General features: G+C 38.5%; 1 protein-coding gene across 1 annotated transcript; it reads right to left on the minus strand.

Moving 5' to 3' along the window:
- Positions 1–570: 570 nt before the first annotated feature.
- Positions 571–18,203, minus strand: LOC145982669 (signal recognition particle 19 kDa protein-like). Its single transcript, XM_083116039.1, has 4 exons — positions 18,078–18,203; positions 7,941–8,016; positions 4,807–4,987; positions 571–854 (listed from the first exon to the last, which is right to left on the minus strand). Exons 1-4 carry the CDS (start codon positions 18,122–18,124, stop codon positions 718–720), a joined length of 441 nt encoding a protein of 146 aa, XP_082972165.1. The 5' UTR covers positions 18,125–18,203; the 3' UTR covers positions 571–717.
- Positions 18,204–20,036: the final 1,833 nt, after the last annotated feature.

Raw genomic sequence — 20,036 nt, forward strand, 5'->3', positions numbered from 1 at the left:
ATTACACATTACAAACTTTTCTTGATTTATTATAACTCTCAACAGAGAGACAATGATTACATTCACGACTATTAAAGAAAACTAACTGCATGAATTTTCATGCTACTACATATATTTACAAGATATACATACAGGGCCAAAAGCATTGAACCATCCCTGTAAAGACAGAAGAGCTGATACAAACCACTCCAATGTCTGGAAATATGATATGGGTGAAGGGGGAAAACTATCCAAAATGTGCTACCAAGATGACCACCATCTTGGAGAAATCCTCATTTTCTTAAATGGAAAGATGGCGGCTGCCAGAAAAAAAAAATATCATGGAGCTCCGAAGGTTACATGCTGAAATATATTTTTCTTGTGTATGTACTACACTCCTGTAAGAAGAGTCAGGAGCAGCATTTATAATCAAATCCTGAAACCATTGACTTCCTGTAACTGTAAAACTACAAGATACAAAATTCCATGGGGATCCATGCCTTGGTGAATTGACATGGAATGACATTACAGCAATTGTCACGCAGTGAATATGCAGTGTGATTTCAAATTTAATATGTAACATAAAACAAGTTTCCTCCATGAAAATTTATTTTATTTTTATTTATTAACTTGAAAATACACAGAGAATAATCACCCATATTTACAACACAGCCAACTTCTTTCAACATGTCCGACACCCACATCTATCAAATTCTGTTTCCTTTCCATTGTGTTCCATCACCTACGGCCTTTGCCCTTCTTCTTGGCACCACCGCCACCTTGCTGAGACTGTCCTTGGTCGCCACCTCCTTGTTTTTGAGTCCTCGATTTCAATTTTGGTATCATTTGCCCCAGATACAGCATGAGTGAGTCACCTGCAAGTACAGAATATATCAGGGAGAGTCAAAAATTATCTGCACTTTTGCTGTTACTTTCCATAGATTGACCATACAACTTTCTGCCTGTGCTTGTCAATAGAGTGTACATTTCTTCACACTCTTTTTCTTTTCTCGTTATTCCAGGCTACTCTGCTCACCATTCTTGTTTGGTGCAAATGGAGTGATTCGTGGCATGATTCTGACAAACTGAGGAGTGACTATCGATGAAGTGGCAAGTCATCTGCTCATTATTCCTGAATATGCTGATGCAAGTCTTTGGTGGATTTTGGCTCCTAGAACACCTTCAGACTACAACAAAAGGGTCACTGATCTTTGGTGTAAACGTGGAGTGGAGCAACCATGTTTACCTTGCAACAATGAGAAAAGGAAATGAGCAATGAAAGTTAAATATATTGATGCGTTCACTGGTTTCTAGAGCATAAACTACGGGGATCGAGCTGGTGAATGCTTAGGGGTCAGATGGTAGAGCAAGGTTACATGGTATGTTCCCCATACAATCTCTCTAACAAGCCTCTGGCAGAGAGTGGAAAGATTTCAAAGGATGTCGCTGATGTACATCTTACCTCTCGGACAAGCAGGTGTGTGTAGACGTCAGGCAACAGAGCACTGAGTCCTGATTCAAGAGTCTCCCTTGAATCGTTCCACAATATGTTAAAGCAACAACAAATGTACACTGTAAACATGGGTGCCCAGAAAGCAGTACAGCCAACCTAAAGAAAATTACAGCAATACATACAAACAGATATACAGGTTCATTCAAAAGTTCCAGGACACCCTTTCCCCTGAAACGGCTGATAATGGCAGATGCAACTTCAACTGGGTACAACGGGATAAGGGGGCCATGTGTGAAGGTGCTTCCAGGACATGGCCTCCATATTGGTTCGAGGACAAATTTTTCAAATGGCAAGGGGGCCATGTAAGGTATCAAAACACATCAGAATTTAGAAAGATGGCAATCATGTGCTGTGGTATCCACTGGTATGTCCTGGAGGATGAGCTCAATGTGGTTCCCAACATGCCGAACACACTTTCGAGGTGTGAGATCCACTCTGTATGGATCCGCATGAGCATATGTGGAGTATTTGATCACATGTTTCCGGAATAAGTATAGAGTGCTGGAACTGCAACCAGCACAGTATTTCCTTTTTTGCTTTGAATTTTCCTTTTCCAGTGTTTTGCTGTTGTCCTTCATCTTTGCCCCGAATAACCCAACAGTAAACTTTCAAGTCCAACAACAAGTCCAATCCATGATCATATACAAAATAATAACAATATGGAAATATCTTTTACTTGTACAATTTTTTTTTTTTCATAACTGCTAGGACAAAGTACTGAGGATATGTACATTTTGTTCAAAAATTATTCTACAGTTGTGTGAGTTGACTACCATTCGTGACTTCCATGTGTTTAAATTTTAAATATGGAAGAAAATTACAGAAAACTCGTACCCAATGTATTTTATATTATTTGATGCTTATGTAAATATTTCATGCACAATTCCCGGAGCCAATTGTTTAGGCATAATTCCCAGTGAGTAAGTCACCTGATTTTCCATTCAATAGCTCCTTGGTTGCCACTGGCATTTATTTTTACTGTCGGATAAGATTTTAAAACAAAAATACAGCATGAAACAATATTATGCGAGCAGAGACACTGCCAGGTTGAAGTCACTTATCTTACCCATTCTGTCAAAAAATTAATTTACAGTGTTCTCACAGACTTGATAATCCTGGAGTACCTGGAGAAGTCAGGGAAACTAGGCTACGAGTGAGGTCATTCAATGATTTTTTTGCCAGAATTGGTAACCAAAAATGCATTTTGTTATTCCCTTCCTTCCTTCTTGGTTAATATTGAATACCAAAATGTTATTTTATTTTATTTTTAATTTATTTTCAACACTGTTCAAAAAACCTGATTCATTTGATAAACTTGCAAAGTTTAACTCTTATTTACTGGGAAGTTAAATCACAATACAGTAGTTTGGAAAGTTATTTAAAATTCCCTGAAAAAGTCAGGGACTTTGCAAAATACCACACACACATATTTTGCTTATCATAGGTTATTTGATGCATTTGCATGAAAGAATTCATAAGTTTTGTAAGAGATATTTACACTGCACAGGTTTTTATAGTATATCCGTATCATATTACGTTTTTTTACTTTCGGACAGAAGTATGAGTTTGTCATGTGGTTCCATACATACAGGTTTGCCATTCTTTGAGGATTTGTACCACTGAAATTATAAAATGTGATAAATATATGCAAGATTATGGAGCTCTCATGATTTGCTAAAACCCTCAAATGCTGGCTGTGACATGTGTCACATTTTGGTGCAGTTGCTAACGCCAACTTGTGACAAATATGTTAAGACAGATTTTCACTTAGTATGTAAGTTTTGGAACATACTGTGTGACAGGTAATGTTTGAAATTTGTGTTCTCAGTACTACATGAGCCTTCAGATGGTCATTCCATGCCAAATCAACAAAAAAAAAGTGTCATTTCTGACCCGACCGTCTCCGATTTTTCTGAAACTCTACTATTTGGTAGTCTTCATGAAGATATGAAATCCTGAGAAATTGTAGCTTCCTGTGTGGCGTAGTTATGGAATTTTGGGGGCTTGAAAATACAAAAAATGTTGATATTTAGTCTGCGTTCGAGACTTCCATGGATAATTGCTCTTACCCTAATTGACGTAGAGAGCTGGTTGTAGTCTTGTTTGAAAGAATATGAAAGAAGTTTTCCAACGGTGTATCACATCACTATATTTAGAATAAAAAATATTTTCATGGTCATCCACTTTGACCTTTGGACCTTGAACTTTTGAAGATGCATATTTGCAATATCCTTGGAACTGAAATATATTGTTAACACAAGGTTACACTATAACATAACTGAATTTGAAGTTGGGACGATTATGGGATAAATAAAGAAAAACAATTTAAAGCTTATTTCATGTCCTCTGAAACAAGATTACAACCAGCTCTCTATGTCAATTAGGGTAAGAGCACTTATCCATGAAAGTCTCGAGCGCAGACTAAAAATCGACAATTTTTTGTATTTTCAAGCCCCCAAAACTCCATAACTATGCCACACAGGAAGCTACAATTTCTCAGGATTTCATATCTTCATGAAGACTTCTAAATAGTAGTTTCAGAAAATTCTGAGATGGTCGGGTTGTGGACTTTGTGTATTTGGCATGGAATGACACTGTTGTGACTAAGGTTAGACACTAATTCTGCTGGTTGGCAACATTGTGTGCTTGCCAGCTGAGAGCTTGTCAGTCGTGGTAATCAGACAGGAGGGTGAGTGCAATACAAGCACTATTTCATGAACAGCCTCGGCAATGATCGTGAAAAACAAACATTCTTGCTTCATTCAGAAGGTGTGTATGTGATCATATCATGTACGTATTAGTGTAGTTTGTGTCAAGACAACACATCAAGCGGAAATTTTGAGTGTAATTTTATTTGTAAATACAAAATGATAGTTATCATACATGTCTCCCATTCAAGTGATTGAACCAGTCTTACAATTCAAATATCAGAATTTTGTTAAAACATCATGTGGTCCTCCATCAGTTATTTAAAATGTTCGACAAACAATTATCACAATAAATATCCATACAAAAATAGATGTCATAAGTAATTAGTATAGTTTAATGTGATTTTGCCTATATTTGGGAAGATAGTCTTGAAGATAAGTTTTTTTTTTTTTTGGGGCGAAGGGTTCATGAATTTTGACATCATTCCTTTCTCAGTTATGGTGCTTCAAGACAAGTTTTACCAAAGAAAAGTGTTCTGTAAGGGTCTGGTCTTCTTGAACCTAGTTTTAACTGTGATTAAAACCAACTTCAGTTAACCTAACCATGACAGAAAATGAAACATAGTCTCAATTGTCATTCATTAGTAGATTATTCAAAATACATACGTGTTGGAAAGCTGGGGTTTACTGGTGAATCGTCATCATTCTTGAGTTGAATGCGAATACGGCCTCTGTACAGCAATTCTTTACTCCGTTCCCGGGAATACAATTTATTCTCAACACCAACTTTCATTCCAGCTGCTGAAAGAACATCCCGTATTTCCTGGTGGGTGGGGTTGTCTACTGCCTACAAAAAAGCAATGGCCAATTACTAAATGAAACACCAAGATATATCTGAAAGTGAAAAATTATACCGAAATCTAATATCAGAGTGGCCACTCTAGGACCATGATAAATTGCCAGTTTTAAAGCTGAACTTTCATGAAGAGCCTAGGCATACCTACAGACTGCCGGTCTCCCTCACACGCTTTCCTTCGTCACCTCTAAGCGTGGAGATCTTCAACCAGTATTGGAATAGTCGGGGGGTCAGCCCGACGTATCCCCAGCCAGATTACGCTCACTCGCTCGGAGCTCCCCAATTTCCTCACGATGGTGGGTTGCTACCGGCCCTATACGTAGGCCAAATAAATTCCGACCAGAGTCGGATTTGAACCTATGCCGTCCCGCAGCGAACGATCTCAAGACGAGTGAACGCCTTAACCTGCTCGGCTACGGAGGAGGACGGCCATTCACATACTGACTAGAAATACTTCTACAAACAAAAGTCACAGATGTTACGGGATACAGTAATCAATGAAAAATTTTGAATTGCATAAGGATTTCCAATTTACCTAAACAACTTCATGATATCTTGCAATAATCTTCAGCCTGTAAGATTAATTGTTCTACAAAGGACACTAACAAAGCAAACGGATTGATAGAATTCAGTTTTATTTTATATGCAGCTTTCTTCTTTTCTCCTTCATTGATAAATATAGAAGTTAAACTGTGAAAAACTTCCTCAGGCCATTAACAAATATGTACAGAATAGAGAATAGTTGTAATGTTTATTATTCAAATAAATTCTTGTTAAGTTTGATACTGATTTTCCATTGAAGTTGAAATTGCCTACCTTTAAAGGTCAAAACACATATAATGGTTTAAAGCATCTTAAATAATTAACGCCATGAGATATCAAGATTCTATAACCAACATGCCCTACCAAACCTGAGTCACGTGGCCAAACCCAGGTGAGATGTCTATTCCAAGGAGGGGGAGCAACCAGAGAGGACTGCATCACTGAGTGCCGAGTTCAGGATAAGCCAGCCTACCAGTAGACAGAAGCAGCGTTCCGGAGAAGGAGAGCAACCAGAGAGGCTCGCACCAGAAAATGCCGATTCCGGAACAAGCCAGCCCACCGCCAGAGGGAAGCAGTGTTTCAAACATCGGATGACTCGGAAGGCCTGATATCAATTACCCACATACCCTCTCACTACCTTACCCCATCACAAATAAGTTTTCCATCTCCCTCCAAGTGGACAATGCCCACAAAATAAGTGTGGGAATCCAGGGAAAAGAATCACCATCATCGTAGCAGAGCTCACCATCCTCAAGTTTGGGGTAGCAAATGTAAATATGTTTAAATTGTGATCGTGCACACCTGTACTACAGACTAAGGAACAAAAGTCTTCAGATCTCTGAAAAATGTCCCATGTACAGTCTGTACCAAAATAACTGCACCACCACTAAAAATGAGGAGAATATTGAAATATGTTTAAATTGCCATTGTAAAAATGTGCAAAACAAATTACACCTGGGATTTTTCCTTGATTCTTTTTGTTATTTTGCACTGCTCTCTTTCATTCCACTCTCTGCCAACAGGCGTCTCTGACATCTGTGTGCAAATGGCTGCCGCTTGTTCCTGACGTGCAGCCGTGTTTATTGGTGGAAATCATGTGAATAGTAGGTGGAAAATCTGTGTAATGGATTTCACTCTATCACTAGATTACTAAAGTGTGTCTGAGAGGTAGTCTGGACTATTCTCAATTACTAAAGCGCAGTAACTATGACCAGTGTAGAGGCATGGGGAATTTCCTAAATGATACTTCTTCATGCAAACAAGGCAAGATTCTGGCCCTGAAATCAGCTGGTTTTTCATATATAGACATATAAAACAAGGCACAGGATTAAAGTAAAATATGAGTGGTATACTTGTCTACATATCACCTAAAACACAAGCAAACAAAAGTCTTGACTAAAAATACAGAACAACTCAGACTGAATTTATTCTCTTGATCAGTTACAAAACAACAATTAATTATGAGATTATGTACACAATGATGAGCCTTAGATGTATAGTAGTGTAGTGACTAACGCAATCGTCTTATATTCAACGGGTCCGAGACGAGATTTCTTGTCGGAGATGCCAAATCCCACTTTAAAAACAGAAGGCTCTGTCCCGATTAGCTGTTCTGACTGTAAAGTGAAGTGAGTGTGTGTGTATGCGAGACAGAGAAACAGATATGTTATGTGATATAAAATCTTTATCTCATGCTGCCCCTACACAGTCAGTAGAAATTTCCCCCACTGGAAATTTCTTAAATACCACACTAACTACAAGTATTTCCCTTACATAGTTTAAATCTACGAATATATCCACCTTGTAATCAAGTGGTTAGTGGTGCTTAGTGGTTCAGATCCCACTTTAAACTGTACGTCCAGTTCCAATTAACCTTGCATGAATAGAACTTTAAATATTTTTTGACGATAATATTGCTGAACTATAATATCTCCCCCTACCCCCTCACTACAATAGACAATGATGATGATGATATCAAATCATGACAATACTGTGAAGTAATAATTCTGTCCGAATAATTTAGTGCTTATAACATCTTTATCTAACATGTGTATATGGTTGAATTAATGTGGATAGAAAAACAAATTTCAAGAAATGAAGAAATGTTACCTTAGTTGAGAATTTATGTGCAAGCATAAGTAAGACTCAAGAGATATGTATTTTATCTGGTTCAACATTTAGATACAATTGTTCTTCCAAACAACAAAACATTATTACTATATTAATTACTACATTAAAGCAAGAAAATATATCTTATTGCATTTATCTATGTCAGTATTATTACAGTGATATATTCATTATAGTATTAGTATTATCATTGCCAGAGTAAAGCCAATAATTGTGAAAACAAATAAATCTCTGCAGGTTTCACACTTAGAAAGATACTGACAAAATATTTTACCATATTTTTTGGAATCCTTCTTCCCTCAGCCTTTGTTTTCTTGCTGTTGATATATGCTGGGTACAAACACACCCATCTACAAAGAAAAATATGACATTTACTTTCAAATGTACATAGCATAGACACCTCATTTTTGTAACAATGCCTAGTGCAGGTGAAGGGAACAATTTCTGGAATGTTGGTAAAATCTGACTTACCTTGTAGCGAAGGAACTAAAAGGAAGAGCATAAAACACATTTAAAACTTACATTCGAGCTTTCAACCTTCTCTGAGTCATCAGGAAAGAAAAGGTTGCAACAGAAAGGAAGCAATCAAAAGTCGATGGCATCTGTTTGATGCTTTGACTGATTTTGCCACTAGGTGTCCTAGCAATCTCAGAGTGGACCAACACTACATCCGCTCATGTTGATACTTTGAAGACAGCGCCACAGGGGCATTTGCATATTCTTACAATGTAAGGCATTATTTGACACACTTGGCCTCCCCTTCCCCATTCTCTCTCTCTCTTGCTTGTCCCTACCATGATCAGGATGTACATACCATTGAAATTTCCCATTTCTAAAAACCCTCAATTTACATGTACAGGTGGTGGACATTGAAACTGAAACACCTGGAACACAGACACTAACCTTTATTAGTATGGTGTTGGGCTGCCTTTTGCAGCCAGTGTACAGCAGCAACATGTCTGGGGAAAAAAACCGATAGAGGTCTTGCACAGTGGTGAGAGGGATTTGCAGCCATTTCCCCTGACGCACATGTTGTTGGTGGTGAGAAATGTTGCCACACTTGATCCTCCAAAAGACCCAATAAGGGCTCAATAATGTTCAGGTACAGCAACTAGTGGGCCATGGCAGATGTTCAACCTCACGTTAATGCTCATCGAACCACTCTGACTTGTTTAGCAGTGCGTGTAGGTGCATTATCATCCTGGAACACTCCACCACCATCCGGGAACACTATTTTCACCATAGGGTGCAGATGGTTCTTCAGAATGGCGCTATAGTCCTCCCTCTAGAACGATCAGTGGTCCCAAAGACTGCCATGATATTGCACGCTACACAATCACAGATTGCAATCCCATGTTTCACTCTGGGCACTAAGCAGTCTCGTTGGTATGTTTCGGATGGACTTCTCTACATGTAATCGGAAAAACAGTGAAGGTGGACTCATCCGGGGAACACAACACATTTCAGGTCATCTAAAGTCCATGATTTGTGCTGCTGGCACCAGTCAATCCACTATTTGGCATTGCTGCTGGTGATCAAGGGTTTCAGTACAGCAACCCAGCCATGGATGTTGGCCCTATGAAGTTCTCGACGGATGGTTTTGGTAGAAACAGGTTTAGTCAAGTATGTATTTAATTCTGCGGTGACTTTTGCAGTGGTGGTTTACACTTTTTGGACACAATCCTCTTCAATGCCCTGACATCTCTGTCAGACAGCTTCCACTTCCCCCCACAGTTACTCCTCATGGATGTGGTTTGTCCTTCATTCTGGTGACCAAAAGGTGGCGCAGGTGAACCCTCCAGTGGTGTGTTCTATAATCACAGGTGTTTCAGTTTAAATGTCCACCACCTGTATGTGTGGGTTGCTTCGACTCCATCACCAAGTACAGAATAGTACATTCCAGGCCATGACTGCCGGTAGTAACACCTGCAGTTCTGTGCAAATCAAGTCCCTAACAAAACAAGCCAGAAGAGGCAATCTGTTTTCTCTACGCTGATGCTGATAACAGCACCAGTCCTCTGTTTCTCACATATATTGAAGTGATAGAGAGAGAGAGTAGACTACACTACAGACTGCAGCAGGCACTGCGGAAATGAAGCAAAGGCATGTTAAGTGGCATAGGAACATTTGATTTTCTAAAGGAGATTGTGTTCAATTATATAATAAAAATTATGTACATTACAGATTTATTTGGGTATGCACAAGAGAACAGGCAGAAGCCGCTACTGGTCTGTGTAATTTCAATGTATCCAAAAATTCTAATTCAATTAAATGGTACATGAATTTAAAATATTTAATTTAAGGTGGGGAGTTTACACTTGTCATTGCACATACTCAGACTGACTTGAAATATATCTACACACATGTGCCACAAATGTTACGGGATATACTAATGTACGAAAAATTGTTAATTGTACAAGAATATTAAACACACATTTTAACTCATCAACTTCAAAATATCTTATCTTGCAATAACCTTCCGTCTGTCAGCTAGATTGGTCAGCAAAGGACACTAACAAAGTAAACGGAATGAGATAATTCTGTTTCATTTTCCACACAACTGACTTTTTCTTCCTTGAAAAAATAAAAGCTAAAACGTGAGCAACTTTCCTCATATCATTTATATTCAATGACATTTGGATTAAAAGAAGTTGCAACTTTCCCATCCAGAGAAAAATTCATGTCTAATTCCCAGAGCAAACAATGCATGCAGAATTCCCAGTGAGTAGCCACCCAGGATCTAGTGTATAGTGCATGGTTTTCACAATACACACTGAAAAAGTGAGTGATTTGGATTATTTTACTTCAATTTTGTGCCACCTTTGACTAATCGAGAAGATGAGGATGAGTGATGATACAATTAAATTGATGAAGGGACACTCACAAACACCTACGCCCAGGCCAGGATTTGAAACCGGGACCATTGGTATCGTAGTACACTGTGCTAGCTACTCTGCCACAGAGGCTGGCCCACTGAAAAACTGGTATAGCTTATGTGTTAAGTACATAAAATATATTTATTGGGTGCTATTTATTTATAGTACCATTACTAGAAACTAGGAAATGGTGTGACAGGTTCATCTTTCTTTTAGGATGGTGCTGTTCATCCTAGAAACACAATCAAAGAATTGAAAAACACCACTTTCATTTACCTATAACTATCTATTTCACTGAACAAAATGACCTATGGCACAAGGCTTGTGGCTACTTGCACATATTCTTACCCACACGGCAATTCTAAACCTGGGGTCCTTCTGTTTCATTCAACTCTTCACTTCTGCCTAAACCTTCAATTACTCACACCTCTGCGTCAATACCCTTACCACATTTTGGGATCTCATCACTTTGCCTTTCAACTTATGACAACATTTACATTTGATCCTTGTTCTTTCCAAAAACACCACACACTCCATTTCCGAAATAAAAAATTTCTGAACAAGAATTTTTAACAACAAAACTCACATTACCTACACAACCCAGGCAGAAAAAAGCAGACAGTATACAATGGAACCTCAATTTTACGTTTTTCAACGTTAACTTGAGGGGGTGACGTGTTGAAATTGTTAATTGTCGTGTAGAAGTTGTAAAATAAGCTTTTCAATTATCGCAATCGTTCTCCGTATACAAGGATGGAAACCATGTTTGTTCAATGCAGCATTCACTTGTTCAGTAACCTGCGTGTGTGAGGAAGATGGCGACTTTGAAGGTAGGAAATAAAGTTCTTTCTTTCATAAGTTTTTTTTAGTAACTTTTAGTTGGGTACATATTAATAATACAGGGCATTTGTGCACCTTTCGCAGTCAATAATTTAGGACACTTGATCAAGATTGTGTAGTTAAAATTTGTCGCTCAAGTGCTACGAAAGTGACATTTTTTTACGGTGCCCCACAAACGATTCATGCATAGCCCCACAAACCTTTCACGGTAAGGTTAGGTTAGGCAAACATAGTTAAAATTTCATTTTAAAATGTAAAATACTGAAATAATCATTGTTTTTGTGGAGAAATCCAGGGTTTCTGTTCCGACCGCGGACCACTCAATTTCGCTTATTTTGCAATTTCTACACATGAGCCCCAAATATTCGCTCCTTTATTTGTTCTCTCAGGAATATCAAATGGAGCGAATTTACAATACCGAAAGTCTCTCCAATTTGTTTGAAATTTGGCATACTCACTAATTTTGGCCTCCTAATCACGAATCTGCAGTTAAAATTTGGTGCTCACATGTAGAAATTTTAAAATAAGCAAAATTGAGTGGTCCGCGATTGGCACATTTGCTCATTATTTACCAGAAAATTTTCTGTTTCTAAAACTTAAAAAACAATATATACACCAGTGGCGTAGTGTTATAGTATGCCCGTACGCCCGGCGTTCCCAGATTTAAAATTTCAAAAATGCTAAAATGCTGTGATTATAAAGTAAATCGTGACTAATTTCAAATATGTTTGACCTTCATGGCATTATAATAGCTATTTTTCGCAATCCGCTTGCAACGCTCCACTCTCAACACTCGTTCTAGCATCTCTTTTCAATGCCTTTCCCGGCCGGAAGCCGAGCAGGTTCGGCGTACAGGACTCCTATATTCCTTGCTGCCTTTATGGAGGGAAAGCTTCCATTTCTACAGCACGCGCATAAATGGGCTCTCTTACGCTGGCGTACGAGAGGTCTACCGTGATTGGTTCATGTGACCCTTCCTGCCTTCTGAAGCAGACGACAGCGGTAGCATTCCTACCCGGTTCTTCGCTCTCATGCAACTCGTGCTATGTGATGCTACAATACGCAATATTGACTGACGTAACTTTACCAATCTCAAATATACTGCTTCTTAATGGTCACTGCATTGTATGATTTATCGCACGAACAGCGATGTGCATTAGAAACTAAAAGATCAACACAGTTTTTGTGAAGTAAGTTGGTGAAGTCCTCGTGGTAGAAATTCAGCGTGTTGCTGCTCTACCACTTACCCCGCAAAACTATTAATTTTTTTTATTGTATTTTTTCGTTATTATCTAACTGCTTAATATTGTGTCAATGGAAATGTTTAGCATTCATTTGAAAACTTTTAACATCGAATGGTCTCTGGACAAAATTATTTTAAAATGTTTATCAGCATTCTCAAGATGTAATAAACAGTGGTCTGAATTACTAATCGGCACTGTTACGTCAGTAGAGTGTACGATATTTGGATCATCCACTCTGCTTTTCACAGTGCGCCAAGACGACAGAGGTCCCTGGTTCGAATCCCAGCGTGAGCACGGGTGTTCTTTGTCAGTGTCTCTTCATCAATATCATCACTCATATTCATATTCGCGATTAACCAAAAGTGGTAGAAAAGCGAAGTAAAATAAACCAAATCAATGAGTAGTTGGATCAACCACAACAATGACGTCTGATGTTGTTCAAAGGCGCTTGTGATTCAGGTAGGTTTTCTAATGACTTGCGTCATGCAGAAAGGTATAAAACACCAGAGTTCAAAACATTTGTGGCATAGTGAGGCATCTAATTGTCTAGCTAAAACATGCATGGATGATGTTTTATTGAAAACCCAGCTGACTTCATAATACCTGTGGCGACTAATACCATAAGTAAGTTATTAAGCAAGAAAGGGCCGACCCTTCCTTCGGACTTGGCGTTCCCACCCGAAATGTCCATGCTACGCCACTGATATACACCCCTGATATTGCTACGACCCCAAATTTTAACTATGCTTGCCTAACCTAACCTTACTGTGAATGATTCTTGGGGCTATCCGTCAATGGTGTGTGCACCCGTGCATGGTCTTATGACCTCAAATTTTAACTATGTTTACTTAACCTTACTGGAATGGTCAGTGGGGCTATCCGTCAATGGTTTTCCGGTAATTGCAACAAGGAACCCATAAGAAATCTTATTTTCATAGCACTTTCACGGCCAACGTTGCTCATCGAAGATGCCATTTTCATATCCTGTAATTTTACCGTTCATGCACTGTTGCTAAACTTACCTCAAATGAAATAAGTTCGCATTCCACATCCTCTTCTACATCATGATTGTCACTTTCACTTCTGTCGTTTTAGAACTCGACGGATTTCTCTGTGGGATCATTTTGGGCAAAACACCGAAAGCCATAAGTTTCTTAATTAGCCCACGGCCATCCTCCTCCACACTGCACCTAACGATCTGTCCAACATTCACAACCTTCTTACTGCTCCCTTCCGCCACTCTAACACGATCAGTGCTCTCCAAGTATGAAATCAACACTGTGGCAATGCTGTAGACACGGTAACTGATTGCGAACGTCAATTGTCCATATCAACAAATATGGTTTCCATACTTCTATATGAAGAATGATTGCGAGGATAGAAGCTGTTTTCTTGAAATTTCTACATGCGAGTGCCAAATTTTAACTGCACATTCGTGATTAGGAGGCCAAGGTAAGGGTCTAGTTTACGTCCTATTCATAAGGAATATGTGTCATATATCGTTGGAAAGGTTATTGCATACAGAATTCAACAAACTAAATCCCAAGGTGAGGAAAAATTTCCTGGAGGAGAAAATCGAGACAACCCGATGTTGTCCGGATATGTGTGATTGAACGTACTGAGGACACATTTCGATGATGAAGCACATATTTAGGGGTGAAATGAGTGTTAATGGAACCTAACCTAACAGGCCTAACCTAACCTCGCAGGCATACCTCGTTCCCGTGAATGGTTAGTGACAAAAAGTGTACAAAGAAAAACTTACTTACCCTACGGCTGCCGGAGCACCGGCTGTGTGCTAGCACGGTTTTGTAAACGGGCAAGAAGGAGTGCGCAAGAAGGATGTAAACGGGCAAGAAGGACGTAAACTAAACTCTAGCCGAGGCCAAAATTAGTAAGTATACCAAATTTCAAACAAGTCTGAGATACTTCCGAGATTGTAAATATATACCTATCAAACATATCAAACGAAGATTTTGTTGTTTATGAACGATTCTAGTTGATTTCACCTAGCAGAAATGTATTATTATGAAGTAAAGTAAGTCTGTTACCTTAGCATGTTACTTTACCGTGAAGCAGAACAGCCCAAAGGCTTTGCGCAAGTGAATATAACACCCAAAACAACATTCCACAACAGCAACTATAATTTCATGTAGTTAGGTTAGGTTAGGATTGCTAGGTTTGGTACCAATAGTGACGTTGACCCCAGTTTTATTGCATTTTTATCATGCTACGAATGCAATTTTAACATGCTTCAATTTAGATTTACTTCTGTTAACACATACTGCAGGGTTTTAGCAATTACTTAAGATTTTGTTCAATATCTGCTTTCATAGTTGGGCTAGGTGGGCCAGGTTTGGTTCTCTTAGGGTTAAAATAAAGTCCCTAAATGCAATCTTCTAAGGTTCTGATTTACTTCTACATTAACTCCCACTAGTCTACAATACTTACAGTCGCTTGTCAACAGAAAATACATTGTGCATGGAAAGTGTGCATGCTTGGGTAAAGTAATTTTTAAATTTCTTTTTTTTTTTTTCTAAATATATTTTTTACAAAAAAATCCACACAATGCTCATTACTTTAAGGAAGGTTCAAATTTCAGGTAAGAATTTACAATATAGAGATATTGTAAATTAGTTTATTATTAGTTATACTCACTAAATATGCGTCACACTTACGTATAAGCACATAATATTTGGGGGTAACGTGTTTAAATTGCAAATTGAGTTGTAGAACTTGTAAAATAACGTTGTTAATTATCGCGATGATTCCCCATAAAGAAACATAGGAACCATGTTTGATGATGTGAAGAAATGACGATCAACGTCCGTTCCGCTGTCTTAGTGTGTTGCAACGCTTGTCAGAGCGATTCTCTTTGGTTCACAGCATTGGTCGTGGAGAGGAATGAAAATATTGCTAATGTGCTACAGTTCTTTAAGTGGAGTGTAGAAGAGGATGGTCGTGGTTTGGTTAACAAATTGATGGAATTTGGTGGTCTGCCGAAGGAGGGTAGTTACATGTGTCCATGCGGGCACGCTTTGAAATTGTACAGAAACCGTGCGTGTAATAATAAGAGAATGTGGAATGCAGATTTTAATTACAGGTAAGTTTGAAAACTGTGATTCAGTTCCTTTGATTAAAAATGTCTCTTCACCAGTTATGTGCTACAAAAGTGTAGAACCATGGAAGTATAGGTCACGCACCATTGGCAAATAGCCCCACGCACCATTCACAAGGAAGGTTAGGTTAGGCAGACAGTTAAAATTTGGGGTCGTAGAACCATCCATGCATAGGTCACGCACCATTGGCGAATGGCCCCACGCACCATTCACAGGAAGGTTAGGTTAAGCAAATAGTTAAAATTTGGGGTTGTAGAACCATGCACGCATAGGTGATGCACCATTGGCGAATAGCCCCACGCACCATTCACAGGAAGGTTAGGTTAGGCAAACATAGTTAAAATTTGGGGTTGTAGAACCATGCACACATACGTCACGCACAATTCGAGAATAGCCCCATGCACCATTCACAGTAAGGTTAGGTTAGTTGCAGTTGGGTTAGGCAAACATAGTTAAAATTTGTGGTTGTAGTATAACAGGAATATGTATATTTCATTGTGAAACGATAGATCTTGCGATAAATAATGAGCAATTCTACATTGTTGGTTGAGATCATGGACCCCCTTTATTTTCAGATTTCTAGACATGACCTCCAAATTTTAAGTTCAGATTTGTGGTTGTGAGGCCTAAATTAGTGAGTATGCGAAATATTAACAAAATTGGAGAATATCTCTATATTGTAAATTCGCTCCAAATTTCGTGTGACAATGATTGCCTAAATTCTATGATAATTAGTTCCTGTTAGGAGAATTTGAAAAAAATTATAAAACGATCGGAACTGTTACCTCTACGTGTTTATTTCGTTATTTGAGTGTGCATACAAATAGGTTTAACAATATTAAGCAGCGGAAGCATTCCGAAATGGTAGGTTTTTGCTTTCGCGGGTCGAACTTTGGGAATGAATATCTCCGTTATTTGTGCTTTCCACACGTTGGAACTAATTTTATATTACGTAAATCATCAAAATCAGTCTATTAATACATATTTCACATAATTCTCGAGGGGGTACGGTGAGTAAACGGCCCCAAAATTACTCGTTTGCAGCCTTACAAACGTTTCTCCTCATAGAAAGGCAAAACTACCCCATCGAGTTATGAAGGCGCATGGAGTCTGGGTACGAACTAACACAATTCTAGGCTATGGTGGACGTGATGTAATCAGCATCATGCTTCGGTCGTCCTTATTTCAAACCTCTTCAGATTTGGTAGGTAGCCACTGATGGGGTTACATGAACACGTAAGAGCTTTGTACATGAGCATTGGAGGAAAATTCCTCCTCCTACTCGAGGACAGACACGTCGGATGTTGAATCGAGGCCTACCGGAGCGATTTTACAATACCGGGAATTTCTTCATTTTGTTTGAAATTTGGCATACTCACTAAATTAGGGCTCCTAATCACGAATGTGAAGTTAAAATTTGGCGCTCACGTGTCAAACTTGCAAAATAAGAGGGTCAGTCATTGCAACCGACAATGCACATTTGCTCATTATTTATCGCAAGATTTTCCGTTTCGAATACTTAAAGAACGAAATATATATATTCCTGACATTACTACGACCCTAAATTTTTTTAACTATGTTTCCTAACCTAACCCAGCCTAACCTAACCATGTGCCAATGGTTCGTGGGGCTAGCGCCAATGGTCCATGGGGCTAGCCATAATTCAGGAATTTCTATACGTGAGCGCCAAATTTTAAGTGCAGATTCGTGATTAGGAGACCCAAATTAGTAAGTATCCTAAATTTCAAACAAATTGGAGAAATTCCCTGTATTGTTAAATTATACCTTTCCTCGCTTTGGGATTTACGTTGTTGAATTCCTTATACAATAACCTTTCCAACGATATATGACACGTATTCCTTACGAAAAGGACGTAGAGTCTTACCTTACTTCGCTTTTTGTGCTACTTTTGGCTAATTTCCGAAGATGAAGATGAGTGATGACATAATGAAATGGATGAATGGACACTAACAAACAGCCATGCCCAGGACGGGATTCGAGCCCGGGACCTCTGGGGTCGTAGCGTGATGTGGTAACGACTCCGCCACGGAGGCCGGCTCACAGGCAAATCTTCTGTGTATTGACCAAAGCTAGTTTCATCGAATCGTTGGACAAAATTTAAAATAAATAAATAAAAACCAAACAAGTAACCTTTGAAATAATTATACTAAAGGTTAACACTTCTGAATTCGATATAACAGGTGTCTATTTATTGTAGTCGCTGGGTGGAGTATTTTCATCATTTACTAGGTTCGAAATATTTTCACAGATGTAGGAATGTACCACATCGATAATACATTATCCGACAAAGTGTAAAACAGCTTTTTCTTACCTTTCCCTGTCACTATGTTTTCTTTCTGGATTCCACGCAGACGCCATTTCACTTGACAATCGAAAATTAAAATTCGACTATCGATTTCATTCAATTTCGATCAACGAGATACTTTCTTCTTCTTCTTCATCATATCCTATTTCACTAGTGTAGATTTTGATCAACAGTAGGGGTGTGCCATAGTTTAACAATCAAAGATTTTTTGCTGAATTCTTACATGGAATGGACTATTAATTTAAAGTTGAATTGGTTCAACAATAGAAATTTCTTGCGATTGATTCGTTCCAATTAGGATATAAAGTGATTTTTCAGGGTTTATCTTAAGTCACCATGTGTAAATGATGTGTAGTTAGCTATTAAGGTTGATTTGATATTATATACTAAGGTTAGCAATGAGTATATTAGAGGTTAGTCCTCTTTTAATGTCATAACTGGTCTTGCTCATGTGGGTCATGAGCAAGCTACATAGAGATTAGGTAAAGCCATCCGAAGATTGCCGATCTTGTACGAACGCGTTACGTCACCGTAGAAGCAGTGAGCTCGGCTGAAGCAGACGGCCCCTATCATTTATATGGGAGATTCAGAGAGCGAAAGTATATTATTACTTTACGTGTTCTGCTTTAGAATTTAGTCATTTTTCAAATCGTAATATAATTTTAACAAAAAACGTGGCATGCTAAAGTAGAATTCAAGAGTTTTAAAAAATAATTGATTAATAGACTTATTTTATTTTACTTCGCTCATCTGTCACATGTGGCTAATCGCAAAGATGAGGATGCGTGATGATATGATGAAATTGATGAAACGAAAGTAGACCCAGGGCGGGGATTCCAACCTGGGTACCCTTGGCATCGTAAATCGTTGTGCTAACCACTTCGCCACGGAGGCCAGCATTACAAGGAAATAAACAAAAAATGGCATCTATGTTTTAATATGCGAGAAACATTTGTGAGGAGGTTATTGAAGTAACAAATAATTATTACAAGACGCTATATCTGAAATATCGATAGTTGGCCTTGCAGTCTCTAAATGTACTTTTAGTTTTACGCAAAACCTTTACTCAAAATTGCTAGTGTAAATTTATAAGCTATTAAAATTTAAAACTTATTCCTGTTCGTAAAAAGAAACTGCCAAGTCAAATTAATATTTCGTAGAAATACATATATATTTTTCTTTCATGAGGCCAAGAGAGTATTTGGAGGGTACGGTGGCTTGGGAAGGTTATAGCCCCGGATCTCGATCTGCAAAGGGACATCCAGTGGGAAAACATAGCTACGAAATAGTCCAGAAGAAGGGGCGAAATGATTTTTTTTTTAAATGGCTCAAGAATACAAAGATATAAGTGGACATTTGACAAGCTTAGTCTAAAACTTACAACTGAAATCGTACGTGTGTGTGTTGGGGGGGGGGGGGGTGGCTACGTGAGGTAACACAGTGGAATATGATTCACAATACTAAAATTGAAATAAATATGTGGGAACAATAGAAATCAAAATATGTTGTAGCTAGTGGCGGCGCAATAGTAAAGATGGTGGGGTAAATCATATTTTCCCTGGGCAATCATGTTTATTATTCCGTTACATACGACACAAAAATGCATATTTTGACTCAAAGAGCATTCATTCATTTATATATTTTTGTCGCTTTACTGGGGCAGATAAGAAAGAGAGAGAGAAATTGTCGAACGAGAATAGGGGGGCGTTCCTGCCCCCCCCCCCGTAGTGTGGTCACTGCCTATAGCTATGCTGAGAAGAATGCACCAATTAATACGCTATTAAATAAAACAGATACTTTTAAAACTTTTAATCAAAATATTTGTGAACTATGATTTAAACAAAGCACAGAGCACATACCTGTTTAATTTAATTTGGATGAGTTAACTTCTGAAGCCTGCCATTTCCGAGCCTTCTTCCGGTGTAACTGCACTGCCCTTTGAGCCCTAGCTGCTGCGTTCAGGTG

Source organism: Lepisma saccharinum, unplaced genomic scaffold (genome assembly GCF_977018435.1).
Source record: "Lepisma saccharinum unplaced genomic scaffold, izLepSacc3.1 HAP1_SCAFFOLD_298, whole genome shotgun sequence".
Lineage (NCBI taxonomy): Eukaryota > Metazoa > Arthropoda > Insecta > Zygentoma > Lepismatidae > Lepisma > Lepisma saccharinum.

What these genes read in the sequence shown, in the direction of transcription:
- LOC145982669 (XM_083116039.1), bottom strand. Translation starts at nt 18,124, where the DNA reads ATGGCGTCTGCGTGGAATCCAGAAAGAAAACATAGTGACAGGGAAAG. An exon ending in AAACATAGTGACAGGGAAAG is followed by an intron (nt 8,017 to 18,077) that starts GTAAGAAAAAGC and finishes TTTTCTTTGTAG; the next exon opens with ATGGGTGTGTTTGTACCCAG. An exon ending in GAAGGATTCCAAAAAATATG is followed by an intron (nt 4,988 to 7,940) that starts GTAAAATATTTT and finishes GCTTTTTTGTAG; the next exon opens with GCAGTAGACAACCCCACCCA.